Source organism: Heterocephalus glaber, unplaced genomic scaffold, assembly GCF_053883595.1.
Source record: "Heterocephalus glaber isolate CG9 unplaced genomic scaffold, H.glaber_assembly_v1.0 deba00000347, whole genome shotgun sequence".
Lineage (NCBI taxonomy): Eukaryota > Metazoa > Chordata > Mammalia > Rodentia > Bathyergidae > Heterocephalus > Heterocephalus glaber.
The window spans coordinates 58,255,415-58,277,261 of NW_028258143.1; the positions used below are offsets into that span (position 1 = coordinate 58,255,415).

Genomic DNA, 21,847 nt, shown 5'->3' on the forward strand with positions numbered 1-21,847 from the left:
ACAAATAGGGAGGTTTGCTTGCTTGTAAAGTTTGGGGAATAGGAAATTCACATGGAATTTACATTGGGAGATTTGATTTGGATAGATATGAAGGTTTCAATTCACCTTTTTCAATACACAATAACTAAAAACAAAAGTAATGACTAGCTGAAGTTAAGTAATTTTCTTTACCTTATTGATTTCTTCATTGAGTATTATCTGTTTATTTCTTACTGGTTCCTTTAGTAGGTCAATACAATTGTCATGAAAGTCTTCCAACTTTGGATTCATCTTTAGAATGTCTCCCTGCTATAGAAAGCAACAGTTAATGAGAGCCTAGACCAGGAAAATTGGAGGAACAATGCCATACATTAACTCCCTGGAAGAAAAATATAACCCACTTTTGGCAAAAGTATTCTACAATATGATTTATACAATTATCTCTCAAGCTCACAGTTCCCCTCCTGCCTTACTCCTTTGATAAAGTTCGCAGCCAGTAAAAATGGATTGTTGCGAAGGCCCAGCAGGGAAAGAAGTAATTGTTCTAACAGGATGCTCCCTCTTGAACCTTCTCTATAGACAGTAACCACTGTGCAATTTAAAACCCTGGGAGAGGCTGGGGAGCAGCAATGAGGTAGGAATAATTAAATGTCTCTGGTGGAGAGAAAAGTACAAACAAGCAGTCTGTTTGGGAGACTCTTGAAAAGAGGACGGAAATACCACTGAGTATGGTAAACGGAAAAGGCAACCCAGAACATGGGATGTTTCATGTGGGTGATTATCTTTTTCCTGTATTTCACAGGGCTCAGCACTAGTCATGCAGGTTGGGGGGGGTTGCAAACTGCTGTGGATCTAAAAAGATTTTGTGAGGGTGAACAGAGCCACTGGTACTCCAAATGACAGACAGGATGCATCAGTGTATGAGGGTCACAGTCCAACAGGAAGGTCTGTGTGCTATCTGGAACAGGACCATGAGATACACTGTGGTAGACCTGAAGAAACAAGCATACTCAGCGCGAGCCACGCAGGCTCCATGCATTTTGAGAGACACCACTGGTAAGATTCAGCTTTTAATCTCAACTCTAAAACTAAACTTCTTTGTATTACTGGATGAGTCACTCTACTTTATACACACGGGATATCTAATTCTACAATGGCAGCTGTTGTGGAAAGAATGCTAGATTTTGAATTAGAGCTAAGTTCAAATTCCAGATCTACCACTCCTTATGGGGCCCCAGAAAAGCACTTTTATCCTATTTGGGCCTGTCCCTTCACTTCTAAAACAAGGAAAACATTTGCTTTATTTCCCTCTCCGGGTTATTTTGAAATCACTGGAGATAATATATATATAAATCCTTTGCAAAGATCTAATTATCATACAAACAAAAATTATTTTTATTTTAGCCATGACAAGGATTTCTGGGTCTACTTTAATAACCCCTGCAAAAGAGATCCATACCATCAAACTGAAAGAAAAAAACATAAAAACGGGACATTTATGCTTTTTATACAAACATCTGGAAAGTGTCAGACTCACTGGCGAGGTTTTGATGCATCTGTAACTCATAAGAGTGATGTTGATGCCTCCTTCTCTTGCCAGAGAGATCCTTACTCAATTCTGTATCCATCCACCCAAACTAAACACTTTTTTTTTTAGCTCTGAATGATTCTTCTCTATGCTAATCTTTTGGGTATTTGCTACAAATGCCAAACTCTTTCTGAAGAACTAGACTTAAAAGGTAAAGCATCATGTTAAATGCCCTGTGGTACACTAAACTGAGCACAGCCAGAGGACTCCTTAAGCAAAATCAAGCGAGGTGGTTAAGTTGCCAATCCAGTGATATCTGATGTCTATGGTATGGCTATGGTCTGGGTGTTCACATCCCTTCAAAATTCATGATGAAATCATCATCCCAAGGTGATGGTATAAAGAGTAGAGCCTAGGGGAAGTGACTAGGTGTCCTCATCAATAGATTAGTGCCCTTGTAAAAGACCTTGGAGAGATCTCTTGCCTTTCTAACATGTGAGGTTAGAGTGAGAAGACCACTGTTTATGAGGAAGTGGGCACTCACTATGCACCAGATCGACTGGGGTCTTAACTTTGGACTTCTCAACCTCTAGAGCTGTGGAAAATAAATGTCTGTTGCTTACAAAGCAGCTGGTCTATGGCATCGAGTATAACAGCTGGACTAGACTAGGACAGGTAGGAAAGAGCACAAGTGGGGTGGAAGATGAGAGAGGCAATCATAGGAAGGATTTGTGAAGATGGTATTTAGGTTTGGCTTTCAGATATGGTAATATATTGATAAACAGAGACAACAGACCATAAGTTTGATATAAAGGTATGTAAGTGGGAAATATCAGGTAATGGAATAGTAGACCAATGGGACAGAAACCCATAATGAATGGAGAAGCATAGCAGTTGGAATAGGTGATCAGTCTCAGAACTCCGGAACATCTGAGTCTGAACTTTACATAGGAAGCAACGCAGAGCCTGTAGTAAAGTGTTTTGAACATGAAATGACAAAAGCAGAACTGTATTTAGGAAGGAGACTCTAGCTGAGTGTAGGGACTTCTGACTAGCGCAAAAGAGAATCCAAGCGAGGGGCTGGATCCTGGGTGGAATCCTGACTACAGGGAGTGGCACAAGAATGGGGAATGCGAAAGTGGGCACAGGCTGTGGAAACAGCTCTTTCAGGAAGATAACCATGATGGTAAAAAGCTCAAAAGGATATAATTTTCGGAGAGTGGCTTCCATTATGTTGAAGACGTACAACATAAATGTGAAAGATGTTCACTGTGGAAAGCAGAATCTGAGGAAGCAGTGTATGGGATGGCAGGAGAAGGAACAGAACCTCAAGAGATCAGGTGGAAGTGAGGAGGAAATATAAATGTTCAAAAATAAAAGATACATGCTTCATTCATACATTACTGGCAGCAATGTAATTATAAAACATTTATGAAAAGTAATTTGATATTTATGTTAGAAATATTAACAATTCTACACAAATCTTCCTGAATTGTTTTGGGGAATTTATTTGTAGGTAATAATGAAAAAGAAAAGAAAATGCTATTCACAGATGTTAATTGTGGTGTTAAAATATTAAGAGAGTTGAAAACATAATCTCAATTCTTACCTAAAGGAAAAAATAATTTGAGTACTCACTGAATTAAGTCTCACAAATTATTTGAATGGACTAGACACTCAAATTGATGACATAAAAATTCATACAGAAAAAAATGGTTGCTACAAAATAAATATAATTCTACTCTGCATTGCAAGACCATTACTAGGCATCAGTAACAACAATGATCAGAACAGTAAACTTGGGCATTTTTATTCAGTTCTTAGGGCCACCATATGATCTATCTGGTAGACGAGGAGACTGAGGCTCAGGGAGATAAAATAATTTATAGAATCTGTGGCTCAGAAATCCAGTAATTTAAGGAGTTAGTACTCCAATGCAGCTGTGTTTTTTTGGAACTTTTACTTAATTACATTGCTATCTCCCCATTTTAAATATCCAGTTATTTCAGTCAGTTGTATAAACAACATCAATCAAACTGGTTTTTGACATGACACAGACAAAACAACATATCTTTTTTCCTGTGTTTGGTTTTTGCCTACACATAGATATAGCATTTTCTGTATAATTTTTACCATCAATGTTTTATTCCATGGAAAGTGATAATGATTAATTTAACTGTTTTCATGAAGCTAAACGTTCAATAAACAGAATACCTGAATATTAGTTTCATTTTCTCTGGTGTCAGAGTTTGGAAGAATAAAAATATCCCTTACATCTATTATTTATGAGCACAAACTAAGGCTACTTAATAAAGACTTTAGTTTGGGTTTTAATGGTACACATTTATTCTTTAAGATGTGATCTAATATAAATGAGGCACCTTAATTGTATATAGTTCTCATTTTCAGCAATATTGTTCTCCGCAGTGATGGGAAAAAAGTAGAATTAATTATCAGAAACACCCAGATAATGATGTTAGAATACTGTGAAACAGATGTGCACATCTCATCTCTTGAGAACATCTATTAGAACATCTTTGCACCAGAAAGCATTTGAGCAACACACTTTTATTTATATCACTTGAAAAAACATACTGTAGAAAGAAGAAATTACCTTCAGTTTTTCTTCAAGCTCTGCGAGAGATTCACATAATTCAGTAATAGACTCAAGAACCTCTTTGTGTTTTGCCACTATTTTCTCAGTGTATTTCTCTCCTTCTTCCAAACCTGGGAAGGAGAAATGATAAAACTGTTTTTAAAGACCAAACATTTAGGAGAAAAATTTAAAACCCCAGTCATCTCCCAATGTCTAAGTGTTGGCAGACAGTAAGCTTTTAATAAATACTTGCTGATCAAATAAATAAATTCATAAAGGCATTTTTGAAAGCCCAAATAGTCTAGAAAAATGATTATATTTGTTGTACCATGTAGTTTTTATGTAACCTAAATAATGTTGCTATAAATTTCTTAAAGCTCAATTCTGGTCAGTTTCTCCTATTCAAAACATTCAATGATTCTTCACTATTTAGAGAGACACAAATTTCCCAGGATGGGGTTCCAAGCCCTCCACGATATAGTTTCAACCTGCTCCTCACAAATGTATGTTACCCTATTCTTCTGCCATATTTACTCTCTGGGCAAACTGGGCCATCAATTCTCCCCTCAAAATTCCCACAATCAGAATATCTATCTGCAGAAGAATGAAACTAGACCCCTTTCTCTCACTAGTTATAAAAATCAACTTGGTCTCTACTTCTTAGCAGTTATAAAAATCAACTTAAAATGGATTAGAAACTTAAATATAAGAAATAGAACTATAAAAGTACTGAAATAAAACAAAGGGAAAATACTTCAAGATACTGGAATGGGCAAGGATTTTTTGGATAGGACCTAAAAGGCATAGGGAATAAAAGCAAACATAGACGAATATGATTATTTCAAACTAAAAGCTTCTGCAGAACAAAGGAAACAATCAACAGATTGAAAGACAATCTATAGAATGGGAGAAAATATTTGTAAATCATACATCTGATCAGGGCTAATATTCATGTGAAGAGCTCAACTCAATAGCAAAACCCCCCAAATGACTCAATTTTTAAAATGGGCAATAGACCTGAATAGACATTTCAAACAAGAAGACATATGGATGGACAATAGGTATATGCAAAAAGCCTCAACATCACTAATCCTCAGGGAAATGTAAATCAAAGCCACAATGAGAGCTTACTTCACTCCAGTTAGAATGGCTGTTGTCAAAAGTGATAAAAGGAGATGCAAGAAGGTAGAGAAAAGAAAACCCTTACACACTGTGGTGAGAATGTTAATTAGTAGAGCCAATATGGAAAACAGTATAGAGGCTTTTCAAAAAACCTAAAGTAAGAACTACTGTATGACCCAGCAATCCCACTGCTTGGTGTGTATATATATACATATCCAAAGGAGATGACATCAGTTTGTTAAAGAGATATCTGCACCCCCATGTTTATTGCAGCATTATTTACAATAGCAAAGAGATGAAAACAACCAAAATGTTTATCAACAGAATGGACAAAGATGTAATACATATCTGCAATGTCATACTTTTTAGACATAAAAAGGATAAAATTCTTTGTCATTTGGATGGAACTGGAAGACATTATGGTAACTGAAATAAGCCAGGCAGAGAAAAACAAATACCACATTACTTACTGCACTCAGATGAAAAATCTAAGAATGGTGATCCCATCAAATAGAGAGTAGAATAGCGGTTACCAGAGGTTGGGGAGAGTACGAAACCAGGAGAGGTGGAGAAAGGCTAGTCAAATTGTACCAAGTCACAGTTAGGTAGGAGAAATAAGTTCAGGTGTTCTATTGCACAGTACAATGAATACAGACAGTAATGTACTGATGCTTCAAGAAAACTAAAAGAGAGGATATTAAACATTTTCACCATAGAAATGATAAATATTTCAGTAGCTGTGCTTAGCCTAATTTGAACATCATAAAATTTCACATGTATTGAAACATCACATGGTGCTCTGGAAATATGAGCAATTTTACGTATCAATGGAACAACAAAAATAAATTTAAAAATGTAAAAATTCCCACAGCCAAGTATTCTTTCTTACATTGGAAAGATCCTTCCCCACTTCCTATTCCTGCTGTCAAACTCTACCTCCTTTTAAAGATCTACCTCAAATGTCAACACTTCTGTGGAAATGTTCTTAATCTTTCCCAATTGGATTTCATCTATTCCTACTGGAATAATAAGAAAAACAGCAGTTACATACTGCGTGGTTATTACTTGCCTATGGGTAAGCAATTTCTATGTATTATTTAATGTGATCTTGGGTAGGTTACATCTTTTTTTTTTTTTTTACAAATGAAGACCCTGAAGCTCAAAAGAATCTCTTCAGTTGATCCAGATAGTAATTGGAGGAACAGAGACTTGAACCCAGGGCTACCTAGCTCCACAGCCTCGGCAGTCACACATTATACATTGTTATGGGGTGAACTGCCCCCTTCTCAACCCCAAATACATTTGTTGAAGTCCCAATTCTTAATGCCTCAGAATGTAACTGTATTTACAAATGAAGCCATTAAATATGATTAAATTAAAAGAGGTCATTAAAGCAGGGCTCTAGTCCAATATGACTGGTGCCCTTCTAAGAAGAAGGAGACACTTGGGCTGGGGATTTAGCTCAACGGTTCCACTGCCTGCCTGGCAAGTGCAAGGTCCCTAGTTCGATCTCCAGTACAAAAAAAAAAAAAGAAGAAGGAGACACATGCAGGGCTGCTTGGACACTGAGGGAAGACAATGCAAAGCAAGCAAGAAAGTGGTCATGAGCAAGCCAAGGAGAGAAGCCTTGGAGAGCCAACTTTTCCAGTATCTGATCTTGGACTCCTAGTCACTACAAAAGTGAGAAAACAAATTTCTGCTGCTTAAATCTCACAGTCTGTGGTATTTTGTTATGGCAGCACTAGCAAACTAATACATACATTTCATAACTTTCTTATCACATTCACTAGATCATGGCTTTCAGTCCTTGACTATGGTTTCTTCAGTGATGGAACTAGGTCTTATTTGTCTTTATAGCAACCATAGCTCCTTGTACAAAGTAAATACACAAAATTATTTTTAAGATAAATTTATTTGCATTAAAGTTCTGGGTTCAGTAATGACTGAATGGCCTACAACGAGTAATATATTCCTACAGTACCTTACTTAATGAAAAAATTTTAAATTTATACCTTCTATATTATACAGACATATAATTTTGTATTTAATCATTATTTATTCAATGATTTCTTTATTCATCAAATATTTGTTAAACATTTAGTATGCCATGTTGGAGGGAAGTAAAGGTAGCATGTTTTCTCCCATGGACATTCCATGCAAGTAAGGAAAGCCAGATAACAGACAAATCACTGTATAATAATATGTCAGCTGGTGAGAGAACCAGGGGCACAAACAATGAAGGACACAGGATTTCTATGATTAGAGGGGAATGTAATTGTTATGAGAACTTTGTGAGTACTTACCATGTCCTGAAATTGAAAAGGCACTGAAATTCAGTATGAAATACACTCCTTTTTCTCTCACAGAGTTTATAATCAGAAGTGAAGACAGACCAATAAGATGTTTATACCATGGTGTAAGAGGTATAGTAATAGAGGCAAACATCCAGGATACTATGGATGCAGAGTGCCTCCACAGTTTTGAGTGCATTTATACAGTAACTACAGCAAGAAGGAGTCATTTCATTAGTTTTCAATAATTTTTCAATTTTTATTTTGGAATTTATACCCTTTCCTTTGGAAAATCGTAACTTATTCTCAATTATTTAATGGTACTACAGTACATGTTGTTCTGTATGGTTATCCATATGGCTATCCATGGGTGATGCTTCATATTGTAAGATAAATAGCTCTTTGGCAGCAGCTGTGGGCACTAAACAAAGCACTTTGTGTCGCCTGTTGCTGTCTTCTTTCCAGGCTGCATTTGCCTGGTCCCTTGGTCTCACAGGAATGACATCAAACAATTCTTGGAACCTATTTCTTAGAGCCTTTAAGGTTTGGTACCATCCAGGGACTTCTTAAGCAGATACCTTTTTTAGGAAAAAAGACTCTCAGGCTGACTACAATATTATCTTTCCTAATCATGGAGAAGAGAAAAGAAGTTGTGAGATGATTAGAGACCTCCTGTTTATTACATTAGCTAGAGGAAGATGAGGCAGAATTTTCCAGCTGTTTCTCAAATCCATGAGCCCAAACCCTCATAGATATGAGAGGGCCATGGACCTCAGTCTTAGCTTTGTGCCTAACATATTACTGCAGCTTGTATGTTGTTCAAGGGACAACTCTAGTGGAAATTAACACCCTTTTATCTTCAGAAGCTGAGCATTGTTCTAGTTTTATTGCCCTAGAGATGAACAAGAGAAATGGTGGGAAAAGCAAATAGGGAAGGAGGGCTTAAACTAAGTAATTAAAAATTGGGGGAGGGGGGGCGGGGATTTAGCTCAGTGGTTCTGGCGCCTGCCTCGAAAGCGCAAGGTCCCGAGTTCGACCCCCAGTACCAAAAAAACCCCAAAACCTGGGGGGCTTCATCTTTGCTGTCAGAAGTTCCTCCTGCTTACTTTTGCCAAGATCTGGGCTCTTATCTCAAGCCTTTTCCCTGAATAGGTTTGTATAGGACCCTGAAGGCCTCCTGCACTATGCTTTCTGCTGAATTAGGTTTAGTATAGATTTGTCCAATGCAAGTTACCGGGTATCCTAAGAGGGATCTCACCATACAAACGCTGAGCCAGGTCAGTGACCTCCTGAATCCTTTCTTCTTGCTGAGGCACTGAAGGTGCAATAAACTTATTGAACTGCTGGTGGAGAATTTCTACAGCTTCCTTTGTTTTACATGCCATGGAATATTTTCCAACTCGTACAATGGTAGCACTTGCATCTTCATACCAAAAGTAACACTAAATTAAGTTAGGATAAAGCACAGATTAAAGATCTATTAGCTTTCTCAAGTTCTTTATTTTGGCGAGTGAAACATGACATTTTTAATTTTTTAGTTTCTCAAACTTTATGTTTACCTGGGCTTGAACTTTCTAAGTCATATTAAACAAACTATCAAAACATCAGCATATAATTTTAGACACTAAAGGCAGAAATAAGTACGGAAATATGTATAAATAAAATCAGAAAATAAAAAGTAGGAAAATACTTTTAATTCTCCTCCCTTCTTAGGTTTTCCTAAAAAATAATTCCTAAGGGGAATTTTTCAGACTTTCAAAAACATGCAGTATTAAAAACATGCAGTACTAAAAAGAATTCAAACATAAGTCAAATGGAAAGTGAAAACATTCAAAACCCAGCATGATAAATTGATACCTGAGCAATCCCAGATAAAATACTGCCTGAAGTATACTTAAATAAATAAATTCTCTTTCAAGAATGAGATTTAGATTATGGATAGAGGAAATAATGCCAGAGAATGGCATTTTTACCTTTTTTTAAAATAGAAGACAGTCATATTTTCAAAGTACAGTGGAGAATTGAAACAGTTTCTCACTAAAAATAAATGGTTGTGATGGAAGGAATACGTGACCTGGGCTAGAACCACTTATGTTGGTGAGAAATAGCAACACACGACTCTGCTAGGAACTGGTTTTAAATAAGTGCCACAGAGCGACAGCAAACCTATACATCAGACACCAAAGAATAATCATATTGATCCTCCTTAATGTGGTGTTAAATCTAAGAACTCAACTGTGTTAGTGGTAAAGAAAGACACTTTATATCTCAGAATAATGGCAACAAAGAACACTCAAGAACTTCAAGTGTAGAATTTCTTCCATATGAAGTGTGAAATAACTTTAAATTGTCAAACTTCATATTTTGTATGTAGACTACTATTTATACTCTTGACAACAACAAAAATACACCAGTATCAAATTTTACACTCTCAAAATCCCAGTATCTTTTTTTCTAAATATTTTCAAATTCTATGAAATAAATAAGACACCCCAAGTATTTTAACAGGTTTTTAGCAATGAATATCGTGAATATCATGATTTTTAAACATCTTGAGTTGATGAGGTTATGAAGAAATGGGAACCCCCTTGTGTTGCTGGTAAGAGTAAATTAGTAAAAGCTTTATGAAGAGCAAATGGACAACATGATTTTTTTCAAAAAAACTATTAACATTCATTCCCTTTAGTGCAACAATTCTACTTTAAGAAATTATCCTGAGGAAATAATCATGAAAACGAGTATGATTCTGGAATTTAATGACAATAATAACTAATGCAACATTGTTTTGAAGTAGCAAAAAAAATTTTTAAACAATACTATAACAAGGATAGCACTACAACATAAAGAAAATACCTCTTCTGTTACTTCCTGGAGGTGTTCAGTCAGGCCCAAATTTGTCTTGTAATCTGTGACAATTTTGTTAAAGTCATCCACGTGTTTTTGCAAATCTTTCATGGCTTCCAAAAGGACATTAACTTTATTACTTGGATAATTTAAGAAATAATCAGAAGTTTTACTGTTAAGTTTTTCCATTCTTCTTCGCAAAGCCTATGCAAAAAGTTTTTAAAATAGCATTCAATTTCTATTTGATGCTGATAGTGAGATAATACCTTTGAAAAAGTGTTGAAAAAGTGTTGAAAAAGTGTCCATCTTGTGATGTTTTAAAAAATCATAATTAGATGAACAGAATTTCTTTCAGATATTTTATTCCATATTCGCAAGTATATAGAAAACTTACTATATAGATATTGAAGAATAGCGTGATTTTTAGAAAAAGACAATGATCACAAAATCAAAGTCAAATGCTAAGTTCTAAGCTCACTGTCTCCTACAAAGGATGTTCAAATAATTGAGACCATCGATGTGATCATCAAGAGGGTATGAAAGGAAGCCACGGAGGAAGCTCCTGACATAGGCAGGTCCAAGGAAAGACAGAGAGGGGTAAAAATGTGCATGTCTGTCACCCACATGTACCTGTATGTGTTAGGGGGAAGAAGAGAGGCACACAGGCTGGGTAGGTTTGCCAGAAACCATTCAGAAGCTGCTTCAAAAAACAAACCTCAGAGTTGATCAGTGGAAACTAAGTTACAGCTAGACAGAAGACAGAAGCTCTAGTGTTTTTTGCAAAGTAGTGTGACTGTAGAAAATCTACTGCCTGTTTCAGAAAACTAGAAGAATTTTGAATTCTTCCACCATAAATAAATGATACATGCCTGAGAAAACAGTTATGTTTAACCTGTTTAAAGATTACACAATGTATACATGTATGGAAACAATGCATGAGACCTCCAAAATATGTATAATTTTTATGTTTATATGTGTCAGTTAAAGGTAATTTCAAATTTAAAAACTAATAAAATAAGCCAAAACCTAGCACTCAAAGCTAGTTGTTTAAAATAGTAAAAGATACACTTGATTTCAGATGATAGAAATTGTATTCTCACTATTGTTACAAAAGGGGAAGAGAATAAGGTGAAGGAAGGGGCAGAGTAGGGGAAGGTAACGGTGAGATGAATATCACTAAAATATATTGTATGTGCCAGGTGAGGTGGCACACACCTGTAATCTCAGCATTTGGGAGGCTGAGGCAGGAAAATCACCTTGAGTTCAAGGCCAGCCTGGGCTAAATAGTGAGTTCAAGGCCAGCCTGAGCTACACAATGAGACACTGTCTCAGAAAAATATGTTATAGGCAAGAATGAAAATACCACATTGAAACTCAATATTTGTAAAATTAATAAGCACTGGTAATTATACATTTACAAAAAGAAATTGTGCTCCAGATGAAGTGGTATTATAAATTATTGTATGAAATTATTACTATAGGTTAGTTCATTTAAATTTAATTTAATTGGCATCATTTTGCTGAATGCCAAGCAAACAACCAAAAAAAATTTTGGACTATAGGGAATAAAGTTATTTTTGAAATAGAAAAGAGAAATAAATTTATTATTTATTATAAGGAAGCCAATTGTTATAAAATTGGATACTCTTTCAATCCTAATGCTATAAAAACAAGCATCTAGAATTAAATGCAAAATGATTTTGCAAGAATTGTAGTAGTACAAATGCCTACACAAATACATGCATACATACACACACAACATTTTTTCCTTACCTGCATTTTTTCAGCATACATATCAACTTGTTGGATGTGGTATTTAAGAGCCTTCAGATTTCGAGCTTTTTCATTTTTCTTAGTGTAATTAAACTTCAAATTGTTGAATTTCTTTTTAATATCTTTGAATGACACGTTAAGCTGCAGGTCAATATAAAGAAACAGACAATTTCCTAAAAATCATAAAATTAATATTTGTTTGTACTATCACTTCAAAATATTCATAATGTTCAAAATGTATTCAAAGGATTATCAATAGAAAACAAATCTTCTAAGAGGATACAGAATGTGAATTTAAATATACCTCCAATATAAATAATTATAAATTGTTTTTTTAATACTTTTTGATTTATAAATTTGGATTACAGTTATAAAACCATCCCTTTGGCCCCCAAGCATGCGAGTTTCTAACATACTATGCAGAGATTTTCACCCACTCTAAACTTTTTTAAAATTTGGGTCATTTTCCCCAGATCTACCCTAGATCCTTCCACCTCCTGATGCTGTCTTACAGCCATTGTGAATAAATTTACTAAGACTCCAAGGAGCTATTCATACGGAAGAGGTCAAGTGAAGTGTTGAAATGTGGACCACCAAGAACATTAATGGATATTTCCACTTAGTGGAAAAAGAAGTTTACATACCTTGCTAAAAATCACTTTTTATGAGCAAATTTAATATGAGTTTTATTTCTTAGACATAGGCCATTAACTTCAGAGTTACTTTAAAAAAGTGAGAGTAGTTGCCAGTGATGGCAATGCTAATTTATGTATTAACACAGTATATGTCTATACTTTGAGAATAGAATATAGATTATGACAGTCTTATGAACAGTGTGACTTTACCAGCGTGCTGCAATTGTAAGCAGTTTAGTTCCACTGAATACTCCACTTTCTGTCTTTTCTCTATACTGAGGAAGGACAAGCATACTAACAGGCAGTTCTCCCTATGCATTAACAGCAAAGAGAAGCACAAAGAAGACATGAACCTCCGATTACACAGAGGCATTTAACAAGAGTGATCAGTGTCAGGGCTGATCAATTTCACCTGTGGTAGGAAGAATCAGAAAAATACCAAACTTTTCAATGTAGCAAACAAATTATCTGAGAGGGAATGAAACCCATGCATATGCTAGATTTTATATTCATGATGCAGAATAATGTGTCTACCCTAGAAAAAAGCATGCTTTCTCAAAATTTTCATTTCAAAATGTTATATTATCTATTAATATTTCATAATTTTTATAAAAATAAAGCCTTGACCATATCTTGAACACTTCTTGAAGACAATCATAATAAAGTTCTAGCACAGAAATTATTATACTCATGTACTTTTTGCATCTGACATACCTACTCTGAATCAGCACTGTATATTTTATGTAGTAAATAAAATTATTGAACATTAATTTTAGCTGCACACTAAATCAAGAACAGAGACCACATAAACCAATGTAACCAATAATATATACAAGGAGTAGAAAGAGCTATAGCTTCAACTTTTCTGTAGTAGAATTCAGGAAAATATTTAAAGATAATATATTAAATTACAGTAGACCCTCAAGTTCTGACTGGCCTGACATATGAACAACTTGGGTTATGATCAAAATTTTAGTTTTAACTAACAACCAAAGTCTTGAGTTATGATTCACATGCCAGCCACTTGTGTTTCCAGATGGTCTCAGATACAGATTTAACCCTCCGAGAGTTCTGGAAGGAACATTACTAACATCCTTTTCTGTGTGGGGTTGAGAAATACAGGGCCAATGTCTCTCTAAGGACACTGATATCTGCCTGTATATGGGAGAGAGACTTTGAAGGCTGTGTAGAGGATCCTGAGCCTTCAGCTGACCAACTTGAGTTACAACCAGCCCTCAGAAACCAATTGAGTTCATAAGTCAAGGTCCATTGTCCACTCAATTCATTTCCGAGGGCTGGTTGTAACACAAATTGGTCAACTGAGGCTCAGGCTCCCCTACATAGCCTTCAAAGTCTCTCTCTGTTACATAGAATGTGAGATATTTTGTGAATACTTAAAATGTTTTAAGCAAAAAAAGAAGGTATAGTATTACTAGGAAATGAGCTGAGAGATCAGCAATTGAAAATATATTCTTTTTAGATCATGATACACAGTGTATTTATCATTGTTATTCTCTAATCATTTTTGTTATGAAAAATAATTTTTTTCATAGAATGGCTTTTATATTTTCTTTATTGATATCTACTTGTATTATATTAAAATAATTTTGAATTCAGTGTTTTCATGTGCATGTGTTTGATTTTAGCAGAAAAGGCTAAATCAAGTCAATTTTATGAGAATGAGCTATAAAAGAACTATATCCTGAGTTACTCACATAAAACTTAAGCAGGAGCTTTTCTTCCCCATAGTTTTAATCTGCAGCTATAAATGTAATAAGTACCACCTCTGAGCAATCCAGAAACTCTTGTTTAATAAAACCTGTCCTCATTCATGAGTTACCATTTAAATAATAGAGTTTTGGTTTGGGATGATAAAACAGTTCTGCAGATGTATAGTGGTGACGATTGCACACAATACGAATGTACTAAATAAATATCACTGGACTGCACACAGAAAGTGGTTAAAATGATAAATTTTACGTGCGCATTAGCACAACTAAAGATAAAATTAGAATGAAATAAGGAGAAAACTACTATATATCCTGTTGCTAATATTTATCTATTGGAAAATAAAATTTTCAATCCTATTTTTTTTTTTACTGAAACATGCCTTATATCATAAACTTTAGTCTAGAGGAGGGAAGAGGGGGCCCTGACATCAACCTTCTAACCTTCAGATACTATCTGCTTGTTTAAGTGGAAAAGATTAACATCTATGGAAAAAGTTCTATGAGGAATGGAAAAAGACTAAACCTTAATTCTAAATCACAAGATTTCAAGTTTACCTTGGATTAAGAAATTTAAGACTACTGACTGACGAGTGTGACTTTATTTCTGTTTGCTTCAGAATGTATGCACCTCTGCTGCAGATGATTTATAAGGCCAAAGAATGTTCATGACTCTATGGATATGTGAAATGGGATCGGCTTCTTTCTGACACATGATCTCCCTCAACAAAGTTGCTGGCACTTTTCTCATTTAGTCCCATTGGAAATCCATTCAAACTCTAAATCCTTGTACCTTTTCCAACTTGATCCCTCGTTTGCAGATACAAGTGGAAGGCAGTAGCCATTAACTACCTCCAGTGACTAAAAAATCTAGCCATATCTAATTTTTCTTACCTGCACATTGCAATCAGAAAACCAAACTTCCTGTCTAATCCCCACATAGCTTGGGGTCATATTTTTAAAGGAACGGAGTGCCATGGTTGCTTGGCTGTGGTATCATTGTTCGTGCAGCTGTCTCTAACTTTAGTTAGCTTGTCAACAGTGGGGAATGGTGGAGAAGGTTAAGGCAACTGCTCAGAGTGAGCACATACACAGGAAAAATATTTGAAGTTTGAGGCAAGAAAGATTTTACCCAATTAGAAATCTTTAAATGTTGTCATAAGCCATATTAATACAATTTCTGGAAGTCTTATGAAAATTAAGTGATTTTTTTCAGCAAATAAATTGATATTTCTGTCTTTCCACTTGTTCACCTCCTCCATATTTGCCATGCAATAAACATGCTAAATTAACACAGCTATGGTTACACAAAAGATTACTAAGATTTAAAACTAGCTTTTTGGCAACGAGGAAAATGACCATCTTTACCAAATTACCCAGCAAGCCATAGGCCCCTTTCAGCGTTAGGAAGGAAGAAAACTTCATTGGAGAAGCAGAGGGGAGGAGGCTCATGACAGGCAGGGCTGGCTTACTATTCCTGGTTTTGACTAAGCTGGTTGAGGCAGCTTTGGCCCAAGAATGTATTATTTGCAAGTCTGTTGCTGGCAAGGCCAATTGCTGTGAAGGATGTGGGACATTGTAAAGTTGGGAAAATACATCTCAAAAGAAAAGCTTTCATTAGAACTATGGCACAGTTTTGGCCAGGCACAAAATACAAAATTAATAGTTAATTTTCATTTCCCCTCATGAACTTCAATTCTTGCCTGCAAAGAAAAGCTTTCTGATTTGCAATCACAGAAGGTTGTAACATTATCACATCTCAGGGATGCTTGCAATTGAAATGAAGATAGTCAAAGACCCAAAACTTAACCCAAATGATTTGATGAGACTATTAATGCAGCGTTTGGGCTGGAGAGATTTCAGGACAAAGTTTTCTTGTCTTCCTTCCATTTGGCAACCACACCCTGTCTCCCTGCATTTAAGGCCAGTCCTGTAACCACAGGAAGTGGGGCAACTTGGAAATAGAAGACTACTGCTGTTTCAAATTATAGGTGGCAGCAGGTCTCAATAATAAATATTTTATCCATTCTTCATATTTAGTGTCTTCAGAATATATTAGCCTTTATTTGTTTTATTTTATAATATATTTATCAACTTTTGTTTTATTTTCTAGATATGACAAATATAATTTTAAACTTCAGTTGCCTCTATGTTCCTAGTAAATTCCACAGAATAACTTTACAGATGTAAAATGCAAAAAGTGCAAAATTTAAAACCTATGTCATGAATGTTTTCAGAACAAATTGTAATCTTTCCTGTCCGTTTACATATAACATTCAAAGGGGGTCTGATTAATGAATCACTATGACTGTGAAGCCCCACAGATTTTAATTTTCCCTAGACTTTGTTTCTTAGTGATATTTGTATTCTTACAACCTGGCACACGGTAATCATATTACAGATATTTGCTAAAATAAAGATAATTTCTTTTTTAAATAATTTAAGATATAAATCTGGAAAATAATTATTGTCTATATGATACCATAGTGCTGCCCAATGAATGCTCTGCTTTCTTTACAAACTTTTCCTATTTATTTTCCTGCCAGGCAGTGCTATCCATGAATATTATTTTCCAGTGGCAGAGTGCCAAGCAATGTCAGTATTCTTTTTAAAATGTAATTAATTGTGTGTATAATGGCACCATTTTTCCATTCTAATTTACTGCTTTAATCCAGCTTGTATGTCTGGAAATAAGATGATAGATTTATCCAAAGTGACAAAAGAATTTGTGCCACTGGAATCTATGACTGACATATGCAATATATATGCTGAGTCCTTTTCTGCTTACTTTCTGACAGGCAAGATATTCCTATAGTGGAAACATTTCAGAGTAAGGTAATACCACTCTCTGAAAGCTGTGTGGAAAACTTATTTTGAGAAAATGGATATCAACCCAATTCTGTCATTGTTACTTTTTTTCAGCAAATGTGACCTATAATATGAGCCTCTAGGTACAAATTTCTATTAACAGCACATAAATATAAGGGTAATTTTTGTTATAGGCTGCAAGAAAAAAACATGATCAATATTAACTTATGACATTTCTAAATGTAGATATGTGAAGAATGAGAAATTAATGATGTTCCTCTGCATGTAATACAGCAGAGAATATGTCTAGAATGCTATATAAAAGTGCTTTGTGTATTAATGACTTATTCACATAGCAGGGCAAGAAAATATATACTGACAGTCAACATTTATGCATGTAAATGTATCTTTGTGTGAAATGAGTGGAAAATCTGGTAGTTTGACAGGTATGTTTTCTAGTAGGTAAATTTAAAAACTCAGTTTGTATAATTTCCTATTTCTTGCTATAAAATTAGAAGCAATTTTTTTAACCCAAGATGGTCAAGGTATGAAATCATTGTTCTTTTTCTTTAGGGAGCATCACATTCAAAAAAATCACATTTAAACCCTCTTGCCTTGAGGTACCAAGTTCTCTTGTAAGGGCTTTCAGTGGAATTAAGACAACATACATTAGCTACAGCACAGTCAAGAGAGAAATTTTTGTTGAAATGACCAAATAAATTGTGCATTATATCAGATCATGTAAACATTTTAAGACAGAAATATTAGAAATCAAGGATAAAAGGGAAAAACACAGAAAAAGATACATTTAACATCAGACCATGCAGAGTTTGAATGGGACCACATTATGTGAATGATGAATTCTGAATTTACAGAATGACCAGTGTGTTGGTGCCCAACAAATGAGTCTCTGGCCCAAAGTTGACCCTCTGAGATACTATAAACAAAAACTCATCTAGCACACTACTAAAGGGAAAAACCATATATCTACACCTCAGTATTCTCATCTGAAAAATGAAGACATTGAACTAAATATTCTCCAAAATCAGTTTAAATTGAGTTTCAAGGACTTTAAGGACATTGGAAATAAAACAATGTGTTTCAAGATAAACTTAAAAATCAAATGCTATGTGTGGTCTAGTTCCCTGGCAAGATATTTTATTTTATTTTTTTATATAAGAAAAAATTGTGTAACATACTGCACTTCATTTTACATAATGTGCTAAGTACTTGAATCTAAAAACTAATAATGATAATAATAATGATGATACCTAGGTATCAATATTATTACCATTGTGGAAACTGACCATCTGTTTGTGTTCTGATATTCACAATGTAAACTAGAACACACCTATCTTTATTTTACTAAGGGACACTGAAAATACTCTTGATTATTTTCCCATTAGGCTTGTGGTGGGAAAATCAGGGTGTGGATGCTTCACTCTGACATGCATAGTAAGTCTGTACAAAAATAAAAAGAAAGGAGGAAAGGACCCAAGGTTTTTGAAGGTCTTTTAAACTTACATCAGGGATTTGTTAAATATGAAGTAGAAGTAAACGGGAAGTCTACCTCTCTTAATATTTAAGAGTGTGTTAAAGTGATACCCAATTTCCAAGTCAAACCTGCATGTATCTGGTTGCTCATTCCTGATGTGGTACAGACGATCTTGGTGTGTCCCTACTATGACTCGAAGTGTCATCTGTCATCTCGCTGGCTGGCTCCAAGTGCAAGCTCATCACGAGGCAGTCCCCATAAATAGACCTCCTGCTGGAAGATCCAGCTCCAGAAATGCCACCGCTCCTCAGGGAGACAGAAACTGAGCCAGAGGAGGCTGGGAATACCCTCAGCCTGCTCTGATTGTGCTGTCAGTAAATACAGAGCTGGGCCACCAATGCAAGGAGGAAGAGTTTGTGTGAGACAGAGATAAAAAGGAAGGGGAGGAGGAGAAAAAGAAAGAGGAAGAGAGGACAAGGAAGAGGAGGCAGACAGGGAGTTGAGGAAGGAAGAAAAGAGAAGACTTTGGGGAAATATTAAAAATTTGTTTCCATGGCCACACATAGGCTTGGGGAGACAACATGCTCTGACTGTTTTCTTTACCAAGAGCTGACGGAGCATAAACTGCAGTACGGCACCCAGAAGAGGGCACTGTACTATGCAGAGGGCAGATACATTATGGATTCAACCCAAAATGAGTTAAAAGGGCTCTGGCCCAAAGAGACTGCCTAGAATACAAACCATAAGCAGGGACCATAGTCACGCCGCATGTTACTAAAATGAAAACAGTTGTTACATGCTACTTCCTGCTTCCCTTCTGCTAAACAGGATCTGAGCAGTTACATCTGCCCTCTTCCTTACTCACTTTCCTTCTGGCCACACCTGCCTGTGATCTGCAAAAGTGTGGCCTGCAGCGGGGGCACTTCAGAGCCTGCCTCTGAAGTGATCACTCCTACTTTAGTCTGTGCTTCAATGTTGCTTGATAATATTTGATACTTGTGGGGCCCAGATTCTGCAGACTGAGCATAAACTGAAAGTTCAAGAAGGTTAAGTCCTCCTTTCCTCTTCCCCCTTGCCTAGAGGACTTATGGCTTAATGGGCTCAGAAACATTACACTCTAAGTAGAGATAAATCTGGAATTTATGGGTGCCCTGTGTTCTGCTACCAGTTCCCAGCCAAGAATTGGGGCCCTTGCCTACAAATAGCAATCTTAGTGGAGGATGGGGTGACTATAAGTGTCTAGAGGGTGGGGTTGGTCACAGTTAATGAGGAGGTGGAATTGTGCACATGGGGTCACAGGGAAATGGAGGACCACTTCTATCTGCTATTTTTTTTTCACTAAGAGTTGTTTGCCAGAAAAGCTACTCAGCTTGAAACCAACCACTTGACTCTGGTGATCGTACTTCGTAGCCTCTGGCTGGAACAAAGCGCCTGATCTCCTGGCTTTGGCACCTCATTCACCCTGAGTCAGCAGCACTTAAATAGACTCTCAGCAGGCTGAGCCAGCTGCCTCAGGGCCACGCCGCCCTTTCCTCTGCCCCCTAAAAAAGCTGCACCCACTCAAGCAAATGACTGCTATAAGGGCTTGAATGGGGAAAACCAATGAAAGACAAACCAACAAAAGCAAGCATAAAAAGCCTGTAACACTGCATTCTAGGTTTATCCACGGATTGACAACATACTGACTTCAATGCATTTGTGAGCTTGGAGTTTGTTCAAACTTTCAGAACGCTGAGGTTCTGAAACCTGTTTGGGAAATTAAAGGACATAGATGGAAAGAAAATTTCCTGATTCATTCTGTGTGTGTGTGTGGTGTGCAAACATACATATGTATGGACCCCAGCGCACATGTTCTAAGTTCAAAGCAGCACTGGGCAGGGGCCCTGTTCTGACGGCCCCACCTCATTTATCTCCTCTCCTGTGGCGCACAACTCCAAGCTGCAGGACCAGGCTTGCTCTTGCTCCTTGGCTCTCACACGCCAGTTCCTGTGGTCGCTGTCAAGGGCCTCCATCTGCTGTTCCAAGTTCTTCGCAGAAACATTAGAGCAATTCTAAAAATGAAAGACACGTGAAAGTAACAAAAGGAATGGATGAAACTGCTGGGAGACAAATACACTACCTACCTGCACCATGGAGCTCAGAAATGACACTTTAAAAGCAGATTTAGGATCCTAATTTATTTTATCTTAAACACATTTGAATATAATTATTTCAGAAAGAAGCCAGACATCCAACATTATGGAAAGACATTTTCAATCTGGAAGCTCTAGTTTTGAAGATTTGTTCACCATACCCTAATCCTCAGAGACACTATTCATTATAAGGTATAATTTTTACTTCAAAAGGCATAAAATATGCATTAGAAACATTCTGCTTCTGCACTATAATTTTCCTGTCAACTTGAGTTTGACCTTGGGCTCATTATGCAAGTGCTCCAGTCTCTACTTAGCACAGACGGGCTGCTGGGGCCAAGACCAGAAGAGGGTTGGGGGACAATTTGCATTATTTGTCCAAAATGAGACATCTTACTTTTTTTCTCCTTTTTAAAAATAAACTCACTAATAAAATAAAACTCTTTAAAAAAGAAAGCTCTTTCCTGGAAAATGTACATTCTATTACCAGCAACAAAGGCTTGTATTTCTTTCAGTTTTTCTTTAAAAAAATATACTTTAGGTTCACTGAATTAGTGGATATCTTACATGAACCTTAAAATAAAATAAAATTTTGTTAATGTTATACATAGTAATGGAATAAATATAATCTTTTCTCCCCTCAAGTTAAGAACGTAGAGAAGGATTTTTAGAAACATAGTCTAGTACATTATTTATAAAAATTTGACCTGGACACACTTTCTTTTCTTTTTAGATTTCTCTGCTGAAATCACCCAGTAGCATAAAGTGGAACCAATAGTCAGTGTCCAGAGCCTTGTCCAGAACCAGGGCATTTGGGCTCCTCTATACTAGGCTTTCGTGGCTAAGGTAACCAGCATCCCTGGGCCTCACATTCTTCCTTTATAAAATGAGGTTGCTAATTTAGAAAAGATCTAGTA

General features: G+C 36.1%; 1 protein-coding gene across 9 annotated transcripts in view; it reads right to left on the reverse strand.

Annotated features, from left to right (window-relative positions):
• Ccdc141 (coiled-coil domain containing 141) overlaps positions 1-21,847 on the reverse strand; it is a 227,633-nt gene that overhangs the window by 12,288 nt on the left and 193,498 nt on the right. For 6 of the 9 annotated variants that reach the window (XM_087196555.1, XM_087196556.1, XM_087196560.1 and 3 more), the window contains 6 exons: positions 20,700-20,849; positions 12,134-12,274; positions 10,370-10,564; positions 8,775-8,958; positions 4,122-4,234; positions 172-288 (listed from right to left, as the gene is read on the reverse strand). In XM_087196555.1, the coding sequence (XP_087052681.1) occupies positions 172-288; positions 4,122-4,234; positions 8,775-8,958; positions 10,370-10,564; positions 12,134-12,274; positions 20,700-20,849 (900 nt within the window). The remainder of the gene's footprint in view (positions 1-171; positions 289-4,121; positions 4,235-8,774; positions 8,959-10,369; positions 10,565-12,133; positions 12,275-20,699; positions 20,850-21,847) is intronic. The other 3 variants (XM_087196557.1, XM_021247110.2, XM_087196561.1) reach the window with 2 other exon arrangements.